At 33.7% G+C, this 22,273-nt stretch overlaps 1 protein-coding gene across 1 annotated transcript in view; it reads left to right on the forward strand.

Annotated features, from left to right (window-relative positions):
* Positions 1-22,273, forward strand: part of ADGRB3 (adhesion G protein-coupled receptor B3) — a gene marked incomplete at both ends in the record, with an annotated part of 726,387 nt that overhangs the window by 415,502 nt on the left and 288,612 nt on the right. The window contains 2 exons of the mRNA XM_080805127.1: positions 6,694-6,796; positions 19,895-19,938. Coding sequence (XP_080661253.1) covers positions 6,694-6,796; positions 19,895-19,938 — 147 coding nt within the window. The remainder of the gene's footprint in view (positions 1-6,693; positions 6,797-19,894; positions 19,939-22,273) is intronic.

Below are 22,273 nucleotides of genomic sequence, written 5' to 3' on the forward strand. Positions count from 1 at the left end.
AGGATTTCTTTATATATTCTCAATATTAATCTTTTGACAGGTATATGGCTTATAAATATTCTGTCCTATCCCATAGATTGCCTTTTCACTCTGTTGATTGTTTACTGCACAGAAGTTTTTAAGTTTGATGCGGTACCCTTTGTTTAGTTTAGCTTTTGTTGCCTATACTTTTGGTATCATAGCAAAGCAATCATTGCCAGATTCAATGTCATAAAGCTTTTCCCCTATGTTTTCTTCTAAGAGTTTTATAGTTTCAAGTCTTGTGTTTGGATCTTTAATCTATTTGAGTTAATTTTCTCATATAGCACGAAGTAAGGGTCCAATTCCATTCTTTGCATGTGGATGTCCAGTTTTCCAGCATCAGTTGTTGAACAGATTATCTTTTCCCCATTGTGTGTAGCCTTGGGACCATTGTCAAAGATAATTTGAGCCCAGATGAGAGGGTTTATTTCTGGGCTTTCTGTTCTGTTCAGTTGGTTTATCTATCACTCGTCTTTATTCCAGGACCGTACTGTTTTGGCTTATTGTAGCTTTGTATTTGAAATAAGGAAACAGGAGGCCTTTGTCATACTTTGCAAAGATTGTTTTGACTATTTAGAGTGTTTTGATAATCCATATGAATTTCAGTATTTTTTTTCTATTTGTGTAAAAAAAGTGTCATTGTGATTTTTGATAGGAATTGCAGTGATCTTTAGATTGCTTTGGATAGTTCAAACATTTTAACAATATTAAGTCTTCAAATTCTTGAACATGAGATGTCATTCATTGATTTGTGTTTTCTTTGATTTTCTGTCAGCAAGGTTGTTTGTTTGATTTCAGCTTAAAAGTCTTTCACTTCCTTATGTTCATTCCTAAGTATTTTATTCTTTTTGATTCTATTATAAATAGATTTTTTCCCTTAATTTACTTTTTGGATTATTTGTTAGTGTATAGAAATGCAACTGATTTTTAAGTGTAAATGTTGTATCCTGTAACTTTGCTAAATTTGTTTATTAGTTCTGACAGGGTTTTTTGTGGAATATTTAAGGTTTTCTACATATAAGATCATTTCACCTTGAACAGAGATAATTTTGCTTCTCCTTTCCCATTTGGTTGCCTTCTATTTCTCTTTCTTGCCTGATTGCTTTGGTTAAGAATGCAATACTATGTTGAATAAAAGCATCAATAGATGGCATCCTTTCTTCATTCCTGATCTAATAGTGAACACTTCTCAGTTTTTCACTATTGAGTATAATGTTAGCTGTGGGTTTTTCATATATGGTCCTTACTATGTTGAGATACATCCCCTCTACGCCTAATTTGTTAAGTTTTTATCCTGAGAAAATGAATTTTTTTCAAATGTTGTTTCTGCATCAATTGAAATGATCATGTTGTTTTTGTCCTGTGTTCAGTTAATGTGGTATGTTAATTTGATTTTCATATGTTGAACCATCCTTGCATCTCAGAAATAATTCTCACTTGATCATGTTGTATGATATTTTTAATGTGTTGGTGAATTTGATTTGCTAGTATTTTGTTAAGTTTTTTGTTTGTTTTTTGCATCTCTCTTCATCAGGAATATTGCTCTGTAGTTTGTAGTTTTCACGTCTTGTATCTTTTTCTGATTTTGGTAGGACAGTCTCATAAAGTGAGTTTGGAAGTATGTCCTCCTCTTCAATGTTTTGGAAAAGTTTGAGAAAAATTGATGTTAATTCTTCTTTACGTGTTTGATGGAATTGTTCCAGCAAAACCATCTGTTCTTGGGCTTTTCTTTGTTGGAAGGTTTTGATCACAGATTTGATCTCTACTAGTTATAGGTATCTTCCATTTTTTAATTTCTTCATGAATCTTAGTCTTGATAGCTTTTATGTTTACAGGAATTTCAATTAAGTTATCTAGTTCATTGGCATGTAGTTGTTTATAACAGTCTATTGTAATCATTTTTATTTCTGTGGCATCAGTTGTAATGTCTCCTCTCTTCATTTCTGGTTTTTGTTATTTTAGTTTTCTCTTTTTTATTAGTTAGTCGAGTTAAGAGTTGGCCGATTTTGTTGATTTCTTTTTTCAAACAACTAATTCTTATTTTGGTTGATATTTTCTATTATTTTTGTATCCCCTATTTCATTTGTTTCTGGTTTAATCTTTATTGTTCTCTTCTTTCTACTAACTTTGGTTTTAGTTGTTTTTTTTTTTTTTTTCTAGTTCTGTGAGATAGGTTGTTGACTTGAGATCTTTCTTCTTTTTAAATGGAACCATTTACCTCTATATATTTCTGTCTTAGTTATTTTGCTATATCCCATTAGTTTTGATATGTTGTGTTTTCATTTTCATTTGTCTCAAGATATTTCTAGTTTCTCTTGTGATCTGTCCTTTAGTCCATTGACTGTTCAAGAGTATTTTATTTAATTTCCACATATTTGTGAATTTTCCAGGTTTTTTTCTTTTTTGTCTTTGATTTCTAGCTTCATTCCACTGTGGTCAGAACAGATACTTAGAATGATTTCAATCTTCTTAAAATTGTTAAGACTCTTTTTGTAGCATCACCTGTGATTTATCCTGGAGAATACTCTATATGCACTTGAGAAGAACGTATATGCTGCTGTTGTTGGGTAGGGTGTTCTTTATATATCTGTTAGATCCAGCTGATCCTTAGTGTTGTTCATGTCCTCTATTTCTTATTGCTCTATTATGTGGTTGATTTATCTATTTTGAAAGTGGGCTATTGAATTGAAATCTACTATATTTGTGTTACTGTCTATTCTTCCCTTTCATTCTGTCAACATTTGCTTCATATATTTGGGTGCTCTGCTGTTAGATGTGTATATGTTTATAACTTTTATATCTCCCTGGTGAATTGATCCATTTATCAGTATTTAATGGTCTTCTTTGTCTCTTATTATGGTTTTTTAATTTTAAGTCCATTTTGTCCATTACAAATATGGCCATCTCTGCTTTCCTTTGGTTACCATTTGAATGGCCATCATTTTCCATCTTTCACTTTCAGCCTGTGAATGTTCTTATACCTAAAGTGAGTCTCTTGTAAACAGCTACATTCCATTTTATAGTTACTTTTTTACTCTCTTTAGGATATGGTTTATGTACATGAAGTGCCTTAAGCCTTTGTAATAATTGTGACTAACAATTGTGTTATAATAATATTATTTATTATAACAATATACTATATATTATAAAGTATATAATATATAATATAATATTATAATAGCAAATGTGATAACCCAATAACTTGGGTCTCCTTTGAATGAATAACTCTACACATTTTTAAATGTTTTAGCCAAACCAACTAGCACAAATCTCAAGAACAGAAAAGAACTTTATTATTTTAGTCATGAAATCCATTTAGTTATAAGAGTTGCCTTCCTAGCAGTGAATATAAATGTGTACCCAGCCAGGAAGCATTAGTAGATCACAAAGCCTGACATGGCACATAAGGAGCCAGCTACTCACTTATGCAGATTAGAATAAATTGATGGAATAAATTAAAGATAATTTCACACACTGTACATTTTTTAAAAGGAACCCACTGCACATCGTAAATTTGCTTATTTTTCTTCATTAAGCATTTTAATGCCATGATAATGGATTACATTTTAATCCAACTTGATCCAAAGTTTGATATTTTTGTTTATTATGTGTTTATTTAATATGATATTTAAACATGTGTTAGCACTAAAATGTGTGAAGCATAATGCAAATGAGGATATATAAATGCTAGATACAAGTCTTGCCCTCATTGGACTTATAATCATGTAGAAGGAGACATACATGTCATTAATAGATGTTGTGCTAGAGATCATTACATATTAGTAGGACAAGGTGGGGGAGAGTACTCACATGAATGTGATGAGAACATCCATCTGCATAATTATATTGGCATGCATCCTTTCCAAGTTGAATTCTAAATAAGTTCACACACACAGCAGAAGTCATAAGGTGGGCTCTGTCTTCTAGGGGTCATCTCCACAAGGCCAGATGAAAAACTGATAAACCTGACCCAGAATAACATATCCTACAGAAGGCTGCTCATCTTAGCTACTTTGCTTTCTATACCCCAGTTTCCCAGGATCAAAATTCCCACATGCCCAAACACACAAACAGAACTTCATAAATATCTTGACAAAATTATGAATTCTTGTTTGGAATACTCACATCTGTATTTTCCAGTAAATGAACCACTTAGGCAATGTTAAAACAATACAAAATGTTTGTATACCATCAAATTTAACTAACATTTATGAAATTAAACTTAGCAGTTGAGCTAAATTAACATGGGTTTTATTTATAGCAAAGAAATGAGATTATAAATAGAACCAGAATAAAGAGGCGAAATGAATTAAAGTGACATGTAAATATTTTTATTTCGAGGTAACCAAACCAGAAATCAAACGTATTCAGGCCAATTTGGGAAAGGAACTTTCATCTGTGTGCTCAGGACTGTTCCCTGGGGGAAACCTCCATAATTTTTTTTTGTGGCAACAGACAAACATTCTCAACCCCAAGTTCTATACACCTTGTCATTCTCTGAGAATCCTGCTAATCTGCTAATATATCTGCTAATATAATTAATTGCCCGGCATCACCTCACAGCTTTGTTAATTCCATCTATTCTCACCTGATCCCCTGAACACTTTTACTCGGAGAAACAGGGAACAATAAATTTGCAAAGGGAACTTGGCATTTAGAGCTTATCTTCATATCCTTCTCAATGCAACTGACCTTCAATTAGTATTAAATGAAATAAAGTACAGTTAACCAGCCCTCTCTGTTTGCAGCTACCTTCCCCTAAGAAATAGAAAGTCCAATTTATACTTAGTTGTTCTTTACTTTTTACTGTTAGGCCAGATACCATGAAGCCGCCTGAGTGTTTAGGAACCTGTTACTTGACATTATTGAATACATAAGAGATGGGCTAAAAAATGTTATCCAACACAAAATATGTTTATAGTTCCTGTATTACTAAATATAGTAAATTCTTCATGGTGGCAGAGTCAGCAATTTTTTTTTCTGGTGAAATATCATGGCAAAGACCATTCCATTAGAGAAAAGATTTTCACAAAGAATGTGAGGTTCAACATTGTTCTACAATATTCGAATTATACGATTTTGATGGGATGGCCATTTCTGGAAACAGTGTGGCAATTATGCAGAAAATTAAACATGTTTTTACCACATGATCAAGCAGTTCTACTCCTAGGTATTTACCCAAAACATGAAAACATATGTCTATGTAGAAGGTGTGTATACCAATTATTTATAATAGCCAAATATGAATAGTACTAGTCATAAAAGTTAAAAATCAGAAGTAGCCCACAGGTTACTTACTTAATTGATGAGTAGGTCACAAACTGTGTTATAGCCGTGTCATGGAATAGTACTCACCTATAAAGAGAAACAAAATGGATGCATCTTAGAAACATTATGCTACGTGAATTAAGTCAAACACAAAGGTCTTTGTACTGTATGATTCTATTTAAATGAAATTCTAGAAAACACATGATTATAGTGGCAACATGTTCATTGTTGCCTGGAACCTTGGGAACAGGAGGGGGTCAGATGCAAAGAGCTCAAGAGAAGTGTTTCAAGGTAAAGGATCAGTTGTCTATCTTGATTTGGGGTGCTTGTATGGTAGTATACAAGTACTAAAAGCATTAAACTGCCCACTTAAAATTGGTGAATTTTATTATCTATAAATAACATTTAAAGCAACAAAAAAAGAGGGAAAAATTAAATTACTTCATCTCTGATACCTGTTACAAATTCCCCAGGACATTACATGTTCTGTGGAAGGACATGCTCTGTTGTTTGTTTCAAGTCAAAAAGAAGGGATGGAAGAAATATATATAGCTAAAAGCATAATTAAACTTTAAATCTCTAAATAAGAGGTGATGTGTGGCATTTTATGCATGTTAAGTAAAAACCGATATGTATAAGAAAGAGTTGGTTCTGTTTTATGTTTATGTTTATGGATAATTTTTGTATCTTGTAAATATGTTTAAAACTTCTTTGTGAGTGAACTGTAATTGGTAAGATATTTCAAAAGGCAAATGTATTCTTTACATGGAGCATATTGAGATAAAGAAGTGGCCTGTAAGTCTCTATTGCTGAAATGAATGATGGTCAATGATTAGCAACAGCGTTTATTTATATTTAAACTCTGCTTGTTTTCATGCTAAACCACATCCCAGTCATTCATCTTAATGAATTTTGAGATAGTCTAAAAAATGCCAAGATAGCACTTTACAAGAAGAATATTCAGTCTCCTGGAGAATAAAACCGTTAAGTCCACCTTGAGATAAATGGATTATATTCATTTAAAGATTGCCTGAAGGTTTGAATTCACAATCCATCTCTCTTGGAGGTGAATCAGATTTAAGTAATCGAAAGCTTGTCAGTGCGGCTGCTTTTTCATCCTCCCTGCATCTAAAATGGTACAGTCAGCAATAGCTTTCCCCTCCCCACAAAGTTCTCTAGTTCCAGATAGGGTTTGTTTATAAGAAGAAATGAACTGTAGCTTTCCATGAGAAGTTCTTCAGTATCATGCTTTAAATCCATTCCCCCAGTTTGTCTGTTTTCCTTAAGATAAATTAGGATATCTTTATTTATTTATTTAACATGCGTCCCAACATGTACCGAGCAGTAGGAATTCATACTTGTCATCCATCCTTTCTCCTTTTAATCAAAATTACTCTGTTTCAGAAATTACACTGTCGTTAATTCCAAAATCATCGTGGTCACCATAAGGCCTGAACCCAAAACAACGGATTCGTTCCTGGAGATAGAACTAGCTCATTTGGCTAATGTAAGTATCACCCGTGTGGCATTGAGTTGCTTATAGTATTTACCTTTAAAAAAAAGGTTAACAGTCACTCACTTGTTTAGATCAGAGCACATTTTCCTAGACTTTATTTAGGGTTGTAAGTGAAGTAATTTGTCATGAAGATATATATTATATGGAAACAAAAGGCCAGGAAATACCAAGTGATGTGCATGCATTTTTGATAACTCTATTTCTGGTGACTATATAGTTTGAAATACTGTTTTATAAAAATGTAGAATTTTGTTTAAAAAAATGCCAGATTACCCTATGCTTTTGTCTGTAATAAAATTCCCTTCAGTTTATCTAGGATAATAATTATTAAATTGTTTATCTATGTACACGTCTTTATTGGGCTCTGAGTCAAGCAGTGGAGGAGACCAAGATGAATAAAAACGTGTCTCCCCACGTGCTGGGGGAGACTGCCACGTAAATATGTAGGGGTAAGACGCATGCAGCCATAGAAGTTATAAACATAATACAAAGGTTAGTAATTAACTTCCGAGCACCCCGGAGTAGGAGAATGGGTGGGATGGCATTTGATAGTGCTGGGTCAAGGATCAGGAAGACTTCTTAAAACTACCTGGGTACACCAGTAATCCAAACCTAAACCTCTCATTCCAGAATGACAAGAACCCTTTCTTGAATCCATCCAACCACAACTGGAATTCTTTAAATCTTGTTCATTCCTTCTATAGAAATTTGAAATTTCTTATACTTTACACTTTCACTTTAAATGCTTCAATCACTGATGAGTAAGTAGGGACAAGGAAAGTGATTCCTATTAAGGCTCTGCTGATTATACTTTAATACTCCCTGTATTAAAGTGAGCCACTCTCGTGTGTTGCATTACACAGGTTTGGTTTTTTTTTAATTCCTTGCAAAATTTCTGTGAAGCTGACTTTTACATTCAAATAAGCACAGAATGTCATCTTCCCAAATTGATAAATTTAATGAATGGCAAAACAGAATTTATACTCAAATCCTTTGGTTTACAAAACCCATGTATTCTCTCCTATTTTATAATTTCTGGTTTCCAAAAAGAAAACCAATTATGGTTTTATAAAAAAGTGACAATTATCTTCCCTGCAAACCACTTTTTTCTAAGATGCTTCAGTCTTCCTAGATTGTTTAATGAAAATCACAATCCTCTTAGTAATGACTTTTAAACATCACAACTAATACTTAAACTATTGGATCTTTTTCTGCTTTTGCCAAATGTGACCATACCGGTTCTATTTAATTTCAAGAATGTGTTTTATTTCTATAAAATCTACCTCCTTTATACTAAGAATAATCTCATCTCTACCTAATCTCATCACTGCACTGAACACTGGGAATTCCTTTAACATTGCTTTTGAGTAAGAACTTATTTTTTTTTGTACGTTCAAAATTTGTTTAAAAATATTTATTTACTTATGTGTTTGTTTTTTATTGTTTATTATGATAATGTCTACCAGTTATAAGATCAGTGGAAAATAGGAAGAGATTACTTGTTCCCAGAATTCTTTGCTAAAAAGAAAAAGCAATACAATGTCAGAGTGAATATCATATTTCTTATGGAGAAAACACTTATGTAAGTGGACATCAACAAAACTTTCCTAAATAAATTCACTATTGAGAATTTAGAGAACGTATTAATTAAATGACATTTTTTTCAGAAGTTGAAGAAAGAGTAACCGAGTGACCTCAACAATAGTGTTGATGAAACCGTCTCACTAATGTTAATTCAGTAAAACTATTTGAAATTAACAGATTTAAGCTTTGAGTCAAACTGCTCTTCTGGAGGGATGTTCTGCCAGCCAACTTACAAAGGATATAAACCATGTACAGAAAATTACTTTTTATCTATGAAAACCGGAGTTTATCATCAATACATTTTATTAAGCATCAGCTAGACAGTTGGAGTGACAGGGAAAGTCAGAACATAAAAATGAGATAATTATCACAGGTCACTTAGAACAAATTCTGTCTTTCAATATTTTGAGCATATGAGTTGACCAGATTTTCGAAACAATATAATCTCCCCTCTAAAAGACATTCGTTCAAAAGAAAATAGACAAATCTGTTGAAAGGGGTTCTGAGGGAGAAGGAGAGGAAGAAGAAAAGCTTACGCTGGAGAAGAAAATATTGTCAAGTCTTCTCACACACTTCTACTGTCCCCTTGCTTGCAGTGCCCAGCTGCCCTCAGAGGCTAGCCCAATTAACAGCTACAAGATAGAGCTTCTCTGGGTGGCGGGATCCCTCATTTCTCCCCTTTATTTTATAAATACCTTTCACACTTCTTCCATACAATGCATACAGTCCTTGCTCTCCTGTTTTGAATTTCTAATGTTTATCACCCAAATTAGAGTTTGTAAAATACTTTACTACTCACTGAGGGAAGGGATATGTAACTGATTTGTTAAGTATCCTAGTATTTATTACCAATCTTATAAAAATATGCTATATATATATATTAATTTTAGCTTATTTCCATTGAAGAGATCATCAAAGAGCCTAGAGTGAAATATAATGACCTTCATTAAATGTGAAAAAAGATACATCTTAAACATGAAAATAGAAATTGATTAGAACAAGCTGAAATTTTATTATAACTATGTATATAATCACTGCTTCTGCCTTTAAAATTGAACTATTTTAGATATATTTCTAATATCAAGTCTACTTTCACCTATTTTCTTATATCAAAAGTATGTGCCACACTTTCCTGAGCTCAAAAACAGTAATGACTTGCAAATTTTATCTGTTTCATATACCATGTAGAAAAAAATGAAGAATGAGAATTAATAGTTATAGTGAGTCTAGGGAAAAGCCCGTTAACATTTCCTAAACGAAATGTGTTCTTTTAAAAAGCTTTTTAACAAATAGCATTTAAAGTATGTTAAATATAATAGGGCCCTTGGGAACTGGTAGAAATAGTTGGTAGAATATGGAATCTTGAAATTCCAAATTGTATTTAGCAAAGCCAATTGCAGTTTTATCCAGCTCATAAATCATTAATGACTAAGATGCTATTCTTAGTTCGGGTTTGGGGGGCTTATGGCTTTATTGTGATGACCTGTAGACTTGGGGTCTGTAGTGCTTAGGCATAGCAATTACTTACTTTTAAAAAAAATATCAAATTTGTTTTCCCAGGAAAATAATTTTATTTTTCATGTTACTTAAGATTTCTTCAGTTGTGAGATTGATGGTTATCAATATTGTTAGATTATCTAATACATGAGGAAAGTTACTAATTTTATTGAAAATAATTATTGAGTCCTAAATAAATATAGTGGAATGACCATATATACATGCATGCACACACACACACACACACACACACACACACAGCATTAAGATGCCTTGGATCTGACAGATCTGAGCCTGCTATGGCTTTCCAAGGTGGATAACATCTCCATCTTTAAAGATGAGTTAGAAGAATAAGAAATTAAATGCACTTTAGTTAGCTCATGCTCTATCAACTTTGTTAGCCTGAAGATAATTTCTTTTGCCAAATTTAAGAATATTTTTATGTAGTTCCATTTCTAGTAGAAAGACAGATTGGACTATGCCGGCCTGCAGTCTGCAGTCTTGCCTTTCTTTTTATTTCTTCCTCTGAGTAGTAACTTGTGCTCTAGGTAACATGATACTGCTGTCTTTCAACATTGAAAAAAAAATCCACAAAATTTATTCGTAGTTCTCAAATTGGTCATATTCACACACACAAAAAAAAAAAAAAGAAAAAGAAAAAGAAAAGAAAAGAAAAAAGAAAAAAATCTCATGGGAATTTGGGCTTCTAAGTTTTGTTTTCTTTGCCATATTTGCTTGCATACTAACAGGATCAAGCTAACAAGTGAAGGAGTTTGTGTTATGTGTATACACTAAAATTAATCATGAGCCACAGCCTTTGTAAATCATAGCTGAAAACACAGTGGAAGACTATAATGAATAGGCTTGTTAACCCTTAGAGAAGCATGAGAGACAATGAAGAGATTTCAACACTCATCAGTGAGTATTTTGCTGAATATCAACCGCTGATAACAACCTAAGGAATTAAAAATCACTTGGCAAAGCTTAAGAAAGTTGAGTCTGTGCATCTATAATTTCTACAAAGGGGTGTTTGTATCCCTTTACTTTTTGAATTACTTTTCTACCTAGCTTTTGTCCGTTTGAAAGAGATTTCTGATTTCTTTTTCCCCCTGCTTGAAGCTCTTGGTAACTTTTAAGGAAGTCTCGAAATGCTAACTAAACAAGCAGATTGATGCCTCTGCCATTGGCAGAAATGGAGTTAGAAGTTGTTTCCTAGCTACAGTTTTGGGTGTTTTTTTTGTTTTGTTTTTTTTTTTTTTTTTGGTTATATCCTAAATTCCTCAGTTTGAGTAAGCAACCTTCCCACTTACATTCCAAATTCAGTTTATTTTGATTCATAATATATACTTAATATTTTTCAAAAAGGTTTAGAATAAGTACCCTATTTTTGGAGCAGCAATTAGCAAACTTTTTCTTAGGAGTCATATAGCAAATATTTTTAGATCGTTGAGCCGTAACGGCTTCTGTCCCTTCTACTCAGTTCTGCTGTTGGAGCATAAAAACAGCCAGACAGTATATAAACAAATGGGTGTGGCTCTGCAATGAAATTTTATTTACAAAGATAGGTGGCCAGATTTGGATTCTACTGTACGAAGTTAGCGCCTGTATGATACACAGACTCATGCTCCCCCTTCCCGCAAAATGCCCACGTCCTAATCTCCAGAACCTGTTGTGTTACATATCAAAAGGGACTTTGCAAATGTGATTAAGGGTAAAGACATTGAGATGGGGAAATTATCTTGGATTATCTGGGTAGATCCAATTTAATCACCTGAGCCATAGAAAGTGGGTAACTTTTCCCGGTGGCTGTGGTCAGAAATACAACATAATACTCAACTATTGCTAACTTTGATGATGAAGAAGAAAAGGGCCTCAAGCAAGGGGTGTAGGCAGCCTTTAAAGGCTGAACACAACCCATGGTTGGCAACCAGGAAGGAAATCTGGACCTCAGTCCTACAACTGCAAGGAACTGAATTTTGCTGAAACCTGAATGAGCCTGAATATGGGTTTATCCTTAGATCCTCCAGAAAGTATTGTGATCCTGCTGATGCTTTCTTTGATTTCAGCCTTGTGAATCTCTTGAGCAAGAGATCCAGCTGATCTCACCAGACTTCTGACCTACAGAAACTGCAAGATAATGAATTCATGTTATTCAATACTGCTGTTTATGGTAAACTGTACAGCAGCAGTAGAAAACTAATAACTCTGCATTGGAACATTGCAAAATTAATTTTAGATTATGAAGATAATATATATGTAAGCATTAATAGTGCCATTTTGAATCAGACATAATGCAATACTGATGATATATTATTCAATAAGAATTAATTAGCAACTAGAGATTAAATTCTGTCCTGCTGATTATCATACCAGCGCTTTAGGAACCTGATTAAAGGAATCACCAGACAATGAGATGGCAGCTGTGAAGTGGCTGTGAGATGTTAAGGAGAATCAGAGGATGTCACAAGACAGTACCACCTAGGCAGCCATGGGAAGGGCCTTGTGGAACCAGGTGCTGGACATCAGGGGCAACTCTGGCATGTGTAGATATGTTGTGCTTTTGAAGCAATTTAGTAAAACTTCTCTGCTGGCAGCTGATAGACTGGAACAGTGCAAAACACCACTGTTGCCCTTGCCTCTGCTACAATCCTATAAAAGTATTGTTAAGATCCATTGCAACATCCTCTTGGCTGTAAAAGGAAGACTTAATCTGTCTGTTTCATCTATATGAAGTCTAGTTACTTAGCTTTTTTTTTTTTTTTAAAGTTACTGGCCACTCCAACTCATACTTGGAGAGTTTCTGCCCCTAGGAAACTCATGTGTTTGTTGGGAGGTACACCAGACTCCTGTGCAGACGTTGTTGGAAATGATGTAATCATGTAGTAAGACACTCTAAGATACCTACATAGAGGCAATGATTTTCTTTGAAGAACACACATACGAATAATCCCTGATAGTGGTTCGACTTTTTACTGTTTTCCATATGTCCAACAGGCAGTTTTCATTGGGAAATAATGTATATTCAGGTTAGTGATCTACCTCAGAAATTAGAGAAGCAAGCTGTTATCACATTCACAAAAAATGGTGTCGTCTGGTTAATGTGGGCCAGTGAGTAACCATAGCAGAAGCTGAATTGAAAATATGCTCTTTTTTAATGTCCCAATTAAGTAGCTGTGAACTCCTCAAGAAGACCTATGCAACATGGATGGGATTCCTCCTGATAAAACAATATTCTGCATTTCTCACTTCAGTGGTCTTTATGCCAGTCTGCCTTAGGGAAGCTAGCTTCTTCTTTTCCATATTGACTGTTCTCAACGAGAAGCTCTCTACAGAACACTCATGAATCTATCCCCAAATCCCTTTATATCCATTCTCCTGTTAAGTAAAATCACAGTATTATAGTTTCAGTGATGTTCTTTAGACTTCAGGTCAGCTACCCTTTCAGAAGAGAAAGAAGAAAGAAAGAAAGAAAGAAAGAAAGAAAGAAAGAAAGAAAGAAAGAAAGAAAGAAAGAAAGAAAAAGTGTGTTAAAACCAGATTTAGTTGTTTTTAAATATCATTTAAAAATATGAAAATACAGAACTGTACTTACCATAACCTTGAAAAAGGATATGGAGAACATTCAACAGATCATTTTCTCTTGTTGAGTTTCACACAACCTTTTTCAACTGTGTTGTACTCCTGGGTGGTATATTACACCTTCTTGAACTATGACGCCATTTATTTGTTTAAAGAAATACTCTCACTAATCAGCTTTTAGGGACGGGACCTCTCATAGATTTGACTATGGAAAAATTTACATCCACAAGCTCTTACATCCTCTAGCATGCATTCTTTAGGCTTTTTTTTTTTTTTAATGTGTCTTTTCTCAAGTAGTATTAGAATTATATGCAAGATATAAAATAGTCCTTTATGGGTCAGGTCAATCATTTTGGAAATGTTCTCAAGAGATTCCCAAAGTCTTTTTGTACAGTTATATAATAACTAGAGTTAAGCTTTAGTAGAGAAAGAAAGACAACATAAGCTTGGCAAAACCCAGATATTTTTAATGCAATACCTTTATGTCTAAAATTTTGAAAATTAAAGAAAGACAATGAAATGCCCGTTGAACAATCTTCCTCCCATCTATATTCAAGAAGTAAATGTACAGTGCACTAGAAGATGTGACAGGGAGAGGCAACCTGGAACATCTGAGTCAGAAAATTGGAAATGTTGATATAGTTATGATGAAGTCACTGCCCTTCTTCATGCCCTTAGATGCGTCGTCTGTTTGTTTACTTTGCCTCTATAGACAAGAGGATATTTGTTTTAAAAGGACTATGAAAGGTACAAGAAAGTTAGACATTTCCAGACTTGGAAGTTGTGATGGCATATGAGCGCTAAGCATTTGAAAGCTTGAAGAAAAATGGGATAAAGAAATCATATCATTTCTCTTGCGTGTGTCTTGAGCAGTGTTCTTCAGATTTGATGTGGATAAAAACTATGTGGATAAAAACTATGTATAGGCAGTAATAATTAAAATGCACATTCCTAGGGATAACCCCTAGGAATAATATGTGTTGCCAAGGACTCTACATTTTTAATAAGCACCCCAGTTGATTCTAGAGTAGGTCCAGAGAAAAACATTGGAAAACACTAAGATAGCAGGAGTGTAGTAAGCATAGCATGTGGATTGAATTTACTCAGAATGGAATAACACCGAAGAAAAATTAGAGAAACTTGGTCTTCATTAATTTTTATTGTGACTTTACTCTTATCTTTTCTGTGATCAGCTTCCTTCAGATCTCTGCTCAAATATCGTCTTATTGGTGAAGGCTTCCCAGTATATAATATTGCAACTAATTCACTTCCCATTCTTTCCTCTCATTGTGATTTACTTCTCATCATGGCACAGATTACCATCCAGCATGTTATATGTTTATGTGTTTATTTTATTTGTCTCTCTCCCCTGCCCCCTTCACTATAGTTAAGTCTATGAAGCAAGAATTTTGTTTTGTTCACTGCTGTATCCTCAGTGCTCCAAAGGGTACCTGGAATATAATAGGTGTTTACTAAGTGATTTTTTTTGTATGAATGACTAAATGAAATTTATCATAGTGAGAGTAATTTACCATAGGGAGATGTATTTAGGGTATTCTATAGGGAAAAAAAAAACTGACTTGGAAGAGAGTTTTGAAAAAAGAGGAATGCGCTTATGAAGTCATTCAGGAATCACTGAGAGCTAGAACTAGAAAGGATGTCCAAATTCCCTATTCTATTAAAAAGAAAAAAAGAAAGAAAAGAAAGGAAAAAAGAAAAGTTATGCAGATCAAAGGAAAAGAGAACCACCCATAGAAATACATTGACAAAGCCAGTGATATATTATACTGTTAAATAGGTATATTGGTTTGTTGATGTGGAAACAGGAGAGAAGTAAAAGAAGTAAAAGTAAAAAACAGCAAAGACTATTAAAGACACTTGAAAGTGGTATATTGAACAATTATGGTAATGAGGAAATTTGGGTCATGGTACATTTTTTAAATGCCTTAAAATCGGGTGAGTAGAAATATTTATTTAACTTGAGTTCAACTATTCTATTTTGAATGGGGTCAAGAAATTTTTTTGTTGTTGTTTGTTTCTTTGTTTACTTGTTTTACCAAAAATGTGTTTTTCAAGAATAGAGTATCCTTTCCAAAAGTTTTCAATACATGAAGTTTTTAAATTTTAAGTGTCAATGAGATTGACAGCTACGTAAATGAACTTTCTTAAGCACACTTGTCTCATTTGGTTGAGAATTTTTTGCTTCCTTAGTTTAATGCTTTTTGTTTGTTTGTTTGTTTGTTTATTCAACAGACAGAGATCACAAGTAGGCAGAGAGGCAGGCAGAGAGAGAGGGGGAAGCAGGATCCCTGCCAATCGGAGAGCCCAATGCGGGCTCTCCCAGAACCCTGGGATCATGACCTGGGCTGAAGGCAGAGGCTTAACCCACTGAGCCACCCAGGCGCCCCAATGCATTTCTTTAATCTACTTCTATAGACTAGTGCACAGCTCATCCATTATCCTCTTGCTCCTATCATTACGTTTTGTTACTCTCTGTTGGGCTCACCATTTCCTGTTATCAATTTCCTGTAAATTCCTCATAACAGATCTTATAGCAGATCTTGTAGTAGTATTTGAGTATTTCTCAAATACTTTGAGAAAAGTATTTAGAAATTATAACAAATATTTAACAAGTGGTTTCCCAGCAGAACCTTTTAGACAGTTTTTTTTTTTTCATATTTAGGATTCACTCATCATTGATGTTTGCTTTATGTTTTCCACTGTACATTCTTTTTCTTTAAGCAACTGGCATATCCAGATACTAAGATTCCTTTAATTTGTTTGTTCTGCTTATTTTTCTAAACTTCAAGTATTTAAATAACTGACCTCAGCTCATAGACCAACGTGTTGGTAACTGCACAAGAATGAACCCTCACAGATGGTGTCTGTCGTGTAAGTTCCAGAATGTAGAGTGAAACACATAATTGAGTGGTGCATTTTGAAACCTATAATAATTCTCAAGTGGATACTTTTAAAATTTTCACAAGGACAGGAAGAGAGAGTAGTATGAGATAAAATCGAAGAGATGAGGGGTGAAGAAGGTAGAAGATAAAACTAAGCTTAACGATGGCATGGATTAAGAGTAGAATAACCATTTCTCACCTTTATACTTTTATCTGAAAATGGAAATCAGTTTCATTAGGGGATTTAAAAAAGAAAGATATCCAAATAATTAAGGTTGTATTATATTTATTTTCGAGTATTATTTTTTGTTGTAACTTGTTATGAATTCTAAATATGAAATAGTAATCCTATAATCAGTATCCTATATTGGTTTACATAGAAATTTAACTTTACCTAACTCATACATTACTAAAAGAAGTGAACTAGATTCAGAAAAACTATTATCTCAGGTTCTTCACCCATAATTAGTTTCTGTATTCATGAAATACATACTCCCATACCCCTCATTGTGATATTTCAAGGATAATTTATTTTCTATAAAGTGTTCTAAGATCTTTTGAACAAATTCCCTGATAAAATGTAGTATAGCTTTATGATGCAACATTGTAGCTATGCTAAGGATTTCTTAGAAAGTCACAGACTGAACGAAAATTTTAACTAAAATCAGATAGGATCTCATGGGACAGGGGAAGAAAGCTATTTGGAAAAAAAAAGAAAAAATAGAAAGAATAGAAAAGAAAACAGTTTGAAGCACCATTCCCTTCTATGACCCTCCCTAGATCTATACTTCATGTAGAACCACATTAAGACTCACTTACTTAATAAAACCTGATCTAACACAAGCCATGACGTCCCTCATTTCTCCCTTACACAGTATATTATGACAAGTGACACTTATAAAGCCATGTTCATTTGTTGTTATATGAATATTAACATATATAAACATATAAACACATATGTGTGTTCCTCATCAACCTCCTTGAGGCTATAACCTTCTCAGGGAAGGAACATTTTTATGCTGAGAGCATAGTTTATAGGTATTAGCATTTGACAAGAAGAAAGATACCTTGGATATGCGGTCTTTGAGGGATTTTGGTAATGGTGTTAAAATATTGGAATTAGTCAAATGTCCTAATTAAAATGAAAAATAAAATTGGGATGGATTTCACAAATTTTAGAATCACTGTTTGGAGGTGAACCATGAGAGACTATGGACTCTGAAAAACAACCTGAGGGTTTTGAAGGGGCGGGGGGGTGGGAGGTTGGGGAAACCAGGTGGTGGGTATTAGGGAAGGCACGTATTGCATGGAGCACTGGGTGTGGTGCAAAAACAATGAATACTGTTACGCTGAAAATAAAAAAAAAGAAGAAAAATTTATTTCTAATGAAATTTTTGAACAAATCCAGTAAGCAGCACTTAGAAAGGCAACATTTTACAAAGAGCCTGCGTAGACTTTTAAAGAGCTTGTTTTGCTGGATATACCTTGGTGATTATCTACTAAAACAAGACTGAGGTGTAGGGGTCGCAGCCAGGGAAGGAGCATGTCCACCTATGGAACGGAGCCAATAGCCGGTTTCAGGATGGTAACTGTTACCTGCCTTGACCTAGTCATCATTTTTATCAATGACTTGGTTCAATGAGGGGATAGACACCATGCTTGTTTCCTAATCCTGTAACAATTAAAAAGTTTTGAATCAATAGTGAATGTGTGGGATGTCAAAATCAGGATTCAAAAAGTCTCTTCCAAGAGACTTTAATGTATAAGTAGTCAAGGTGAGGAAGAGACTCCCAAAATATCTGATACAGTCGTAGCTTGCATTATTAGGAATATGGCACCTTACAGGGAGGGACAATAACACCACTTTTTTCTGCACAGGTGGGACACATATGGATGGTTTCCCTAAACACACCTCAAAAGTATGTGCTCTAAGAAATGAGTGATGTGGAGAATGAGAGACCTTGAAACCAACAGAGTACGTTTAATAAAGAAGAGGACTCTTCATGGGTAGAATAGCATCATATAAAGGAAGAATTATTAGGCTAGTTTCAAAAGGGCAAAATAAGGCCCAATGAATGTGACAGACAGACAGAAAGAAAACACTTAGACGATTAGTACTCTTTAAAACAGAAAGCACTTCCCAAGATAATGAAAACCTCATGGCGTCATCCTGAGGGCCAGGGGGGCTACTCATACATATACAATTATTGAACAGAATAAAAATTTGGTGCTTTTTTTTTTTTTACATATTTTCATTAGACATGATTCTATACAAAGACAATCTATTGATTAAGAAGATATTGCAAGCCATGATGTATAAACTTGTCTAACTGCTATGTTAGACACCTGAAACTAATGTAACATTGTGAACTATTTAAGAAACAACAACAACAGTAACACTTTGCTGTGGACTAGATGTAGCCACATCTGCATTTTCTCTCAATTGATTTCAAAGGAATGAAATGGTCTTTAAAGGATAACAATAGCTCTACTGGGACTTGAGCGTTTTTACACTTTAGATTAGGCTTATAGGAAGGAAATGATTAAACTTTATATTTCTTTCCAAATTCAAAAGAACATCCCATTTTATGCTTCCATCTCCATCTTCACTCTATAGGTATGACTATTGTAATTAAGAAGACATACAAAGGGGTTATTAAATAGTGGATCTGGTTTAGTTCATACTAACTGTGAAATACACCCCAAGAGGACAGCCATGAATGACTTGCTAGGGGGAGGCGGCACAGTGGGGCAGAGAAGCTTGCATATCATGTACAAATTTATACTTAAAATCCCTTTTAATGACACTTATGTTCTTCATACTTTAAGGGAATACTAACTCAGAGAATGTTGTGAGGTGCATCGATTTTTATTTCGCTCATTATCATTATTGAATAAAATGGTCTTTTTAAAAAAATGCAGCCATTAATAACCCATTTTTAGAAAAAAAAAAAAAAAGGAAGAAAGAAAGAAGAAGAAGCTATCGCAATCCAACACGTTCTTTGGAAATGGACAGTTAATGTAACCATCTCTTGCCCCTAGGAAGGCGACCAACCAGAGACTAATAAGGGTGGCAGTGGTCATGTTTGTAACGTATGCATAATACAGAATGTTTCCCTGTGATTTACATTGTGTAGGTACTTTGGTCTTCAGAAAGGAAATAATCCAACAATTAATATTTTACAGGTAAAAAAAATGAAATCTTTTAGAAATTAGGTAATTTCTAAATTATCAAAATATGGACCTTGTGCCAAATGAGAGCTTCACTTTCAATTTTCAAAAGAAAAACTAAATATAGGTTATGACGTTTGTAATAAACATATTGTTTTCATGATTAGAATTTCATGAAATGCATCACTAAGGCTGAGAAAGGACAAATTTTTTATGCAAAATAAATAGAGATGGAATCTTTAAAGTATCCTACTGCAAGATAAGGAAGCTGCCATTCTGTTTGCATTTCACATAAACCTTCCATTTTTGTTGTATGTATTCAAGAGACATTTCTTCTTTCTCTGCTTATTTTTAGGGTACTTTGAATCCCTATTGTGTGTTATGGGATGACTCAAAAACGTAAGTGACAGATGTTTTCTTATATTACTCTGGGTTAAATATTCAAAGCACATTAAGTTATTTCAGCTGCCTGCTAGTCAACAGGAATATGATAAGTTAGTGGGATGTGAGTTACACTCAGAAAACATTCTCCTCTTTGCATCTGCAGGACAGGATGATGAATGTGTCTGTGTTTGATGATGCCATCAGATTACGTCCCAAGATAGAATTGCGTTACCTAATATGTAAGGCACATTGCAATGCAAATTCCATGAAGATTTTTTAAAAGCTCTAATATTTTAAAATCATGGAAGCTCAAATGCTGTTTCAACATTTTTCTCTAGTCATTCAGCTTAGCACTGCAGAATAAAATAGCAATCTCTATGGTCCTTTAGCCAATACATTACTTGCATGACCTTGAATCTATTATCAGAGTAATGTGATATTTATATGGCCCTTCCAAATTGTTTTATTATAAAAACATTGAGTGACATTTAATTTTCTTATTCATATATTTTATGAATTCATGAAGACAAAGGAAAACAATTGCAATAAATAAGGATTAATAATTCTTTGATACATTCTGTTGTACAAGAAATTGCAATATATCTTGTCAAAATCATCTTAGTCCTATCAGTAATTCTATGGGATTTTAAGGATAGTCTCACAGAGCAGAAAAATCCTGATTAAGTGTTAATTAGACTCTTATACTTTAAATACTTAGATATATTTATTTCCAGATTATACAACTGTTTTGTTTTGTTTTGTTTTGCATGGAGGGGAGATAAATATCAATCAATCCCAAAGGCTAATACTGCTATGTGGATGCTGTCAGATTGGGTACCATGATGTTGAGTTCGAGGTATTCTAAGATTTTCCCCAGTGTTCTTCACCCTAAATCTGATCTACAGCTGAGGTTTTACTATGCTACTTCCATCTCACCAGTAGCTGTACTGGAGAGTCTAGAAGAAGGACATAATTAGAATTCTAGGTAAAGAAAATATCTACTGGATATGATTATTTCTAGGATACTGATGTAGTTTACATTATAGTATTTATGTGGTTGATGAATCAGTAATGTTGGGCGTATTATTTGCTGTAGATTCTGATATTCCAGGGATCCTCTTCTTCAAGGAATTTTAGTGCCATGAGGAGAATCCACATTGTCGTGATGATAACATACACTGGATGTCCTCATAGATGTCATTATTTTTTCCTTTTGAAACACAATACAGAAATCCATGTTAGTAAAAGCTTTGCAAGCTTTGCTCTCTACCATTAGCCAGAGAAGACTCGAGTAGTATATTCTGACGCACTGTTTGGTATGTTGTATAGTCAAGAGAAGAATGAAATGCTACAAAAATCTAATTGAATATTTTCTACTTAGGAAAAATATGCCATCTGAAACTCCTGATTATAGCTACTTGCATATCTTTGTGAATAATAACCAACTTTGATGTAGTTTTATTATCTTTTTAGTGGTTAATGTGCTTCAATGTTAATCCAAACAGGGGAAGTGTTAGTTTTTCCTAAAGACCTTTGGAACTGTTAGAGGAATACTATGAAGAAACAGCATTCCTCTATTGTGTGACTCTCTTGGTTTCCTTTCACAGAAGGTCTAAGCTTTTAAGTTTAATGTAGAGAGATATTGGTGTTTGAGGTTAGCACTAATCTTGGGAATCAATCATACTCTTTCTCCAACATCTGCTAAAACATCACTCTTATCCATGACAAAACAAACAAACAAAACCGCAATGTCTTAGCTTTACAAAAATCAGCTTTTAAGTTGTCCTTGAAGAAAACTATTCAGTCAGAAGTGTGGTTATCTGCCTTTCAAAGCAGATTATCTGAAGAGACCAGTGTAGTTCATGTTTCCTTGATGTACCTGAAAAGTAATCAAAACGGACAGAACTTCTGTCCCATCACACTTTTTATCAGAGTGTTTTATCATTAAGTTGTTTTTCTGGGTGAGTTTTAAACAATGAAGGTTAAGACAACTTTATTTATTTTTTTCACACTTGTTTTATTTTGATCATGGTCATATATAGACATAATAACTTTACCGATGCAGTGATTTCAACTTTGAGTATAAGTGCTCTAAGTATAGTTAGTAGTGAAGAGATAAGGCTACTAATTTTTATACAGAAAAGGGTTGACTTTAACAATGTTTTCAAGATTGCATTAATAAAGTTGAAATGTAATTTTGGTTTATGTTATCAGACTGTCTTACCTTTTTCATTGAGGTACAATTGATATATAACATTATATTATATTATATTATATTATATTATATTATATTATATTGATATATAACATTATATTTGTCTCAGGTGTACAACACAATGATTTGATATTT

Source organism: Martes martes (genome assembly GCF_963455335.1).
Source record: "Martes martes genome assembly, chromosome: 6".
NCBI classification, from domain to species: Eukaryota; Metazoa; Chordata; class Mammalia; order Carnivora; family Mustelidae; genus Martes; species Martes martes.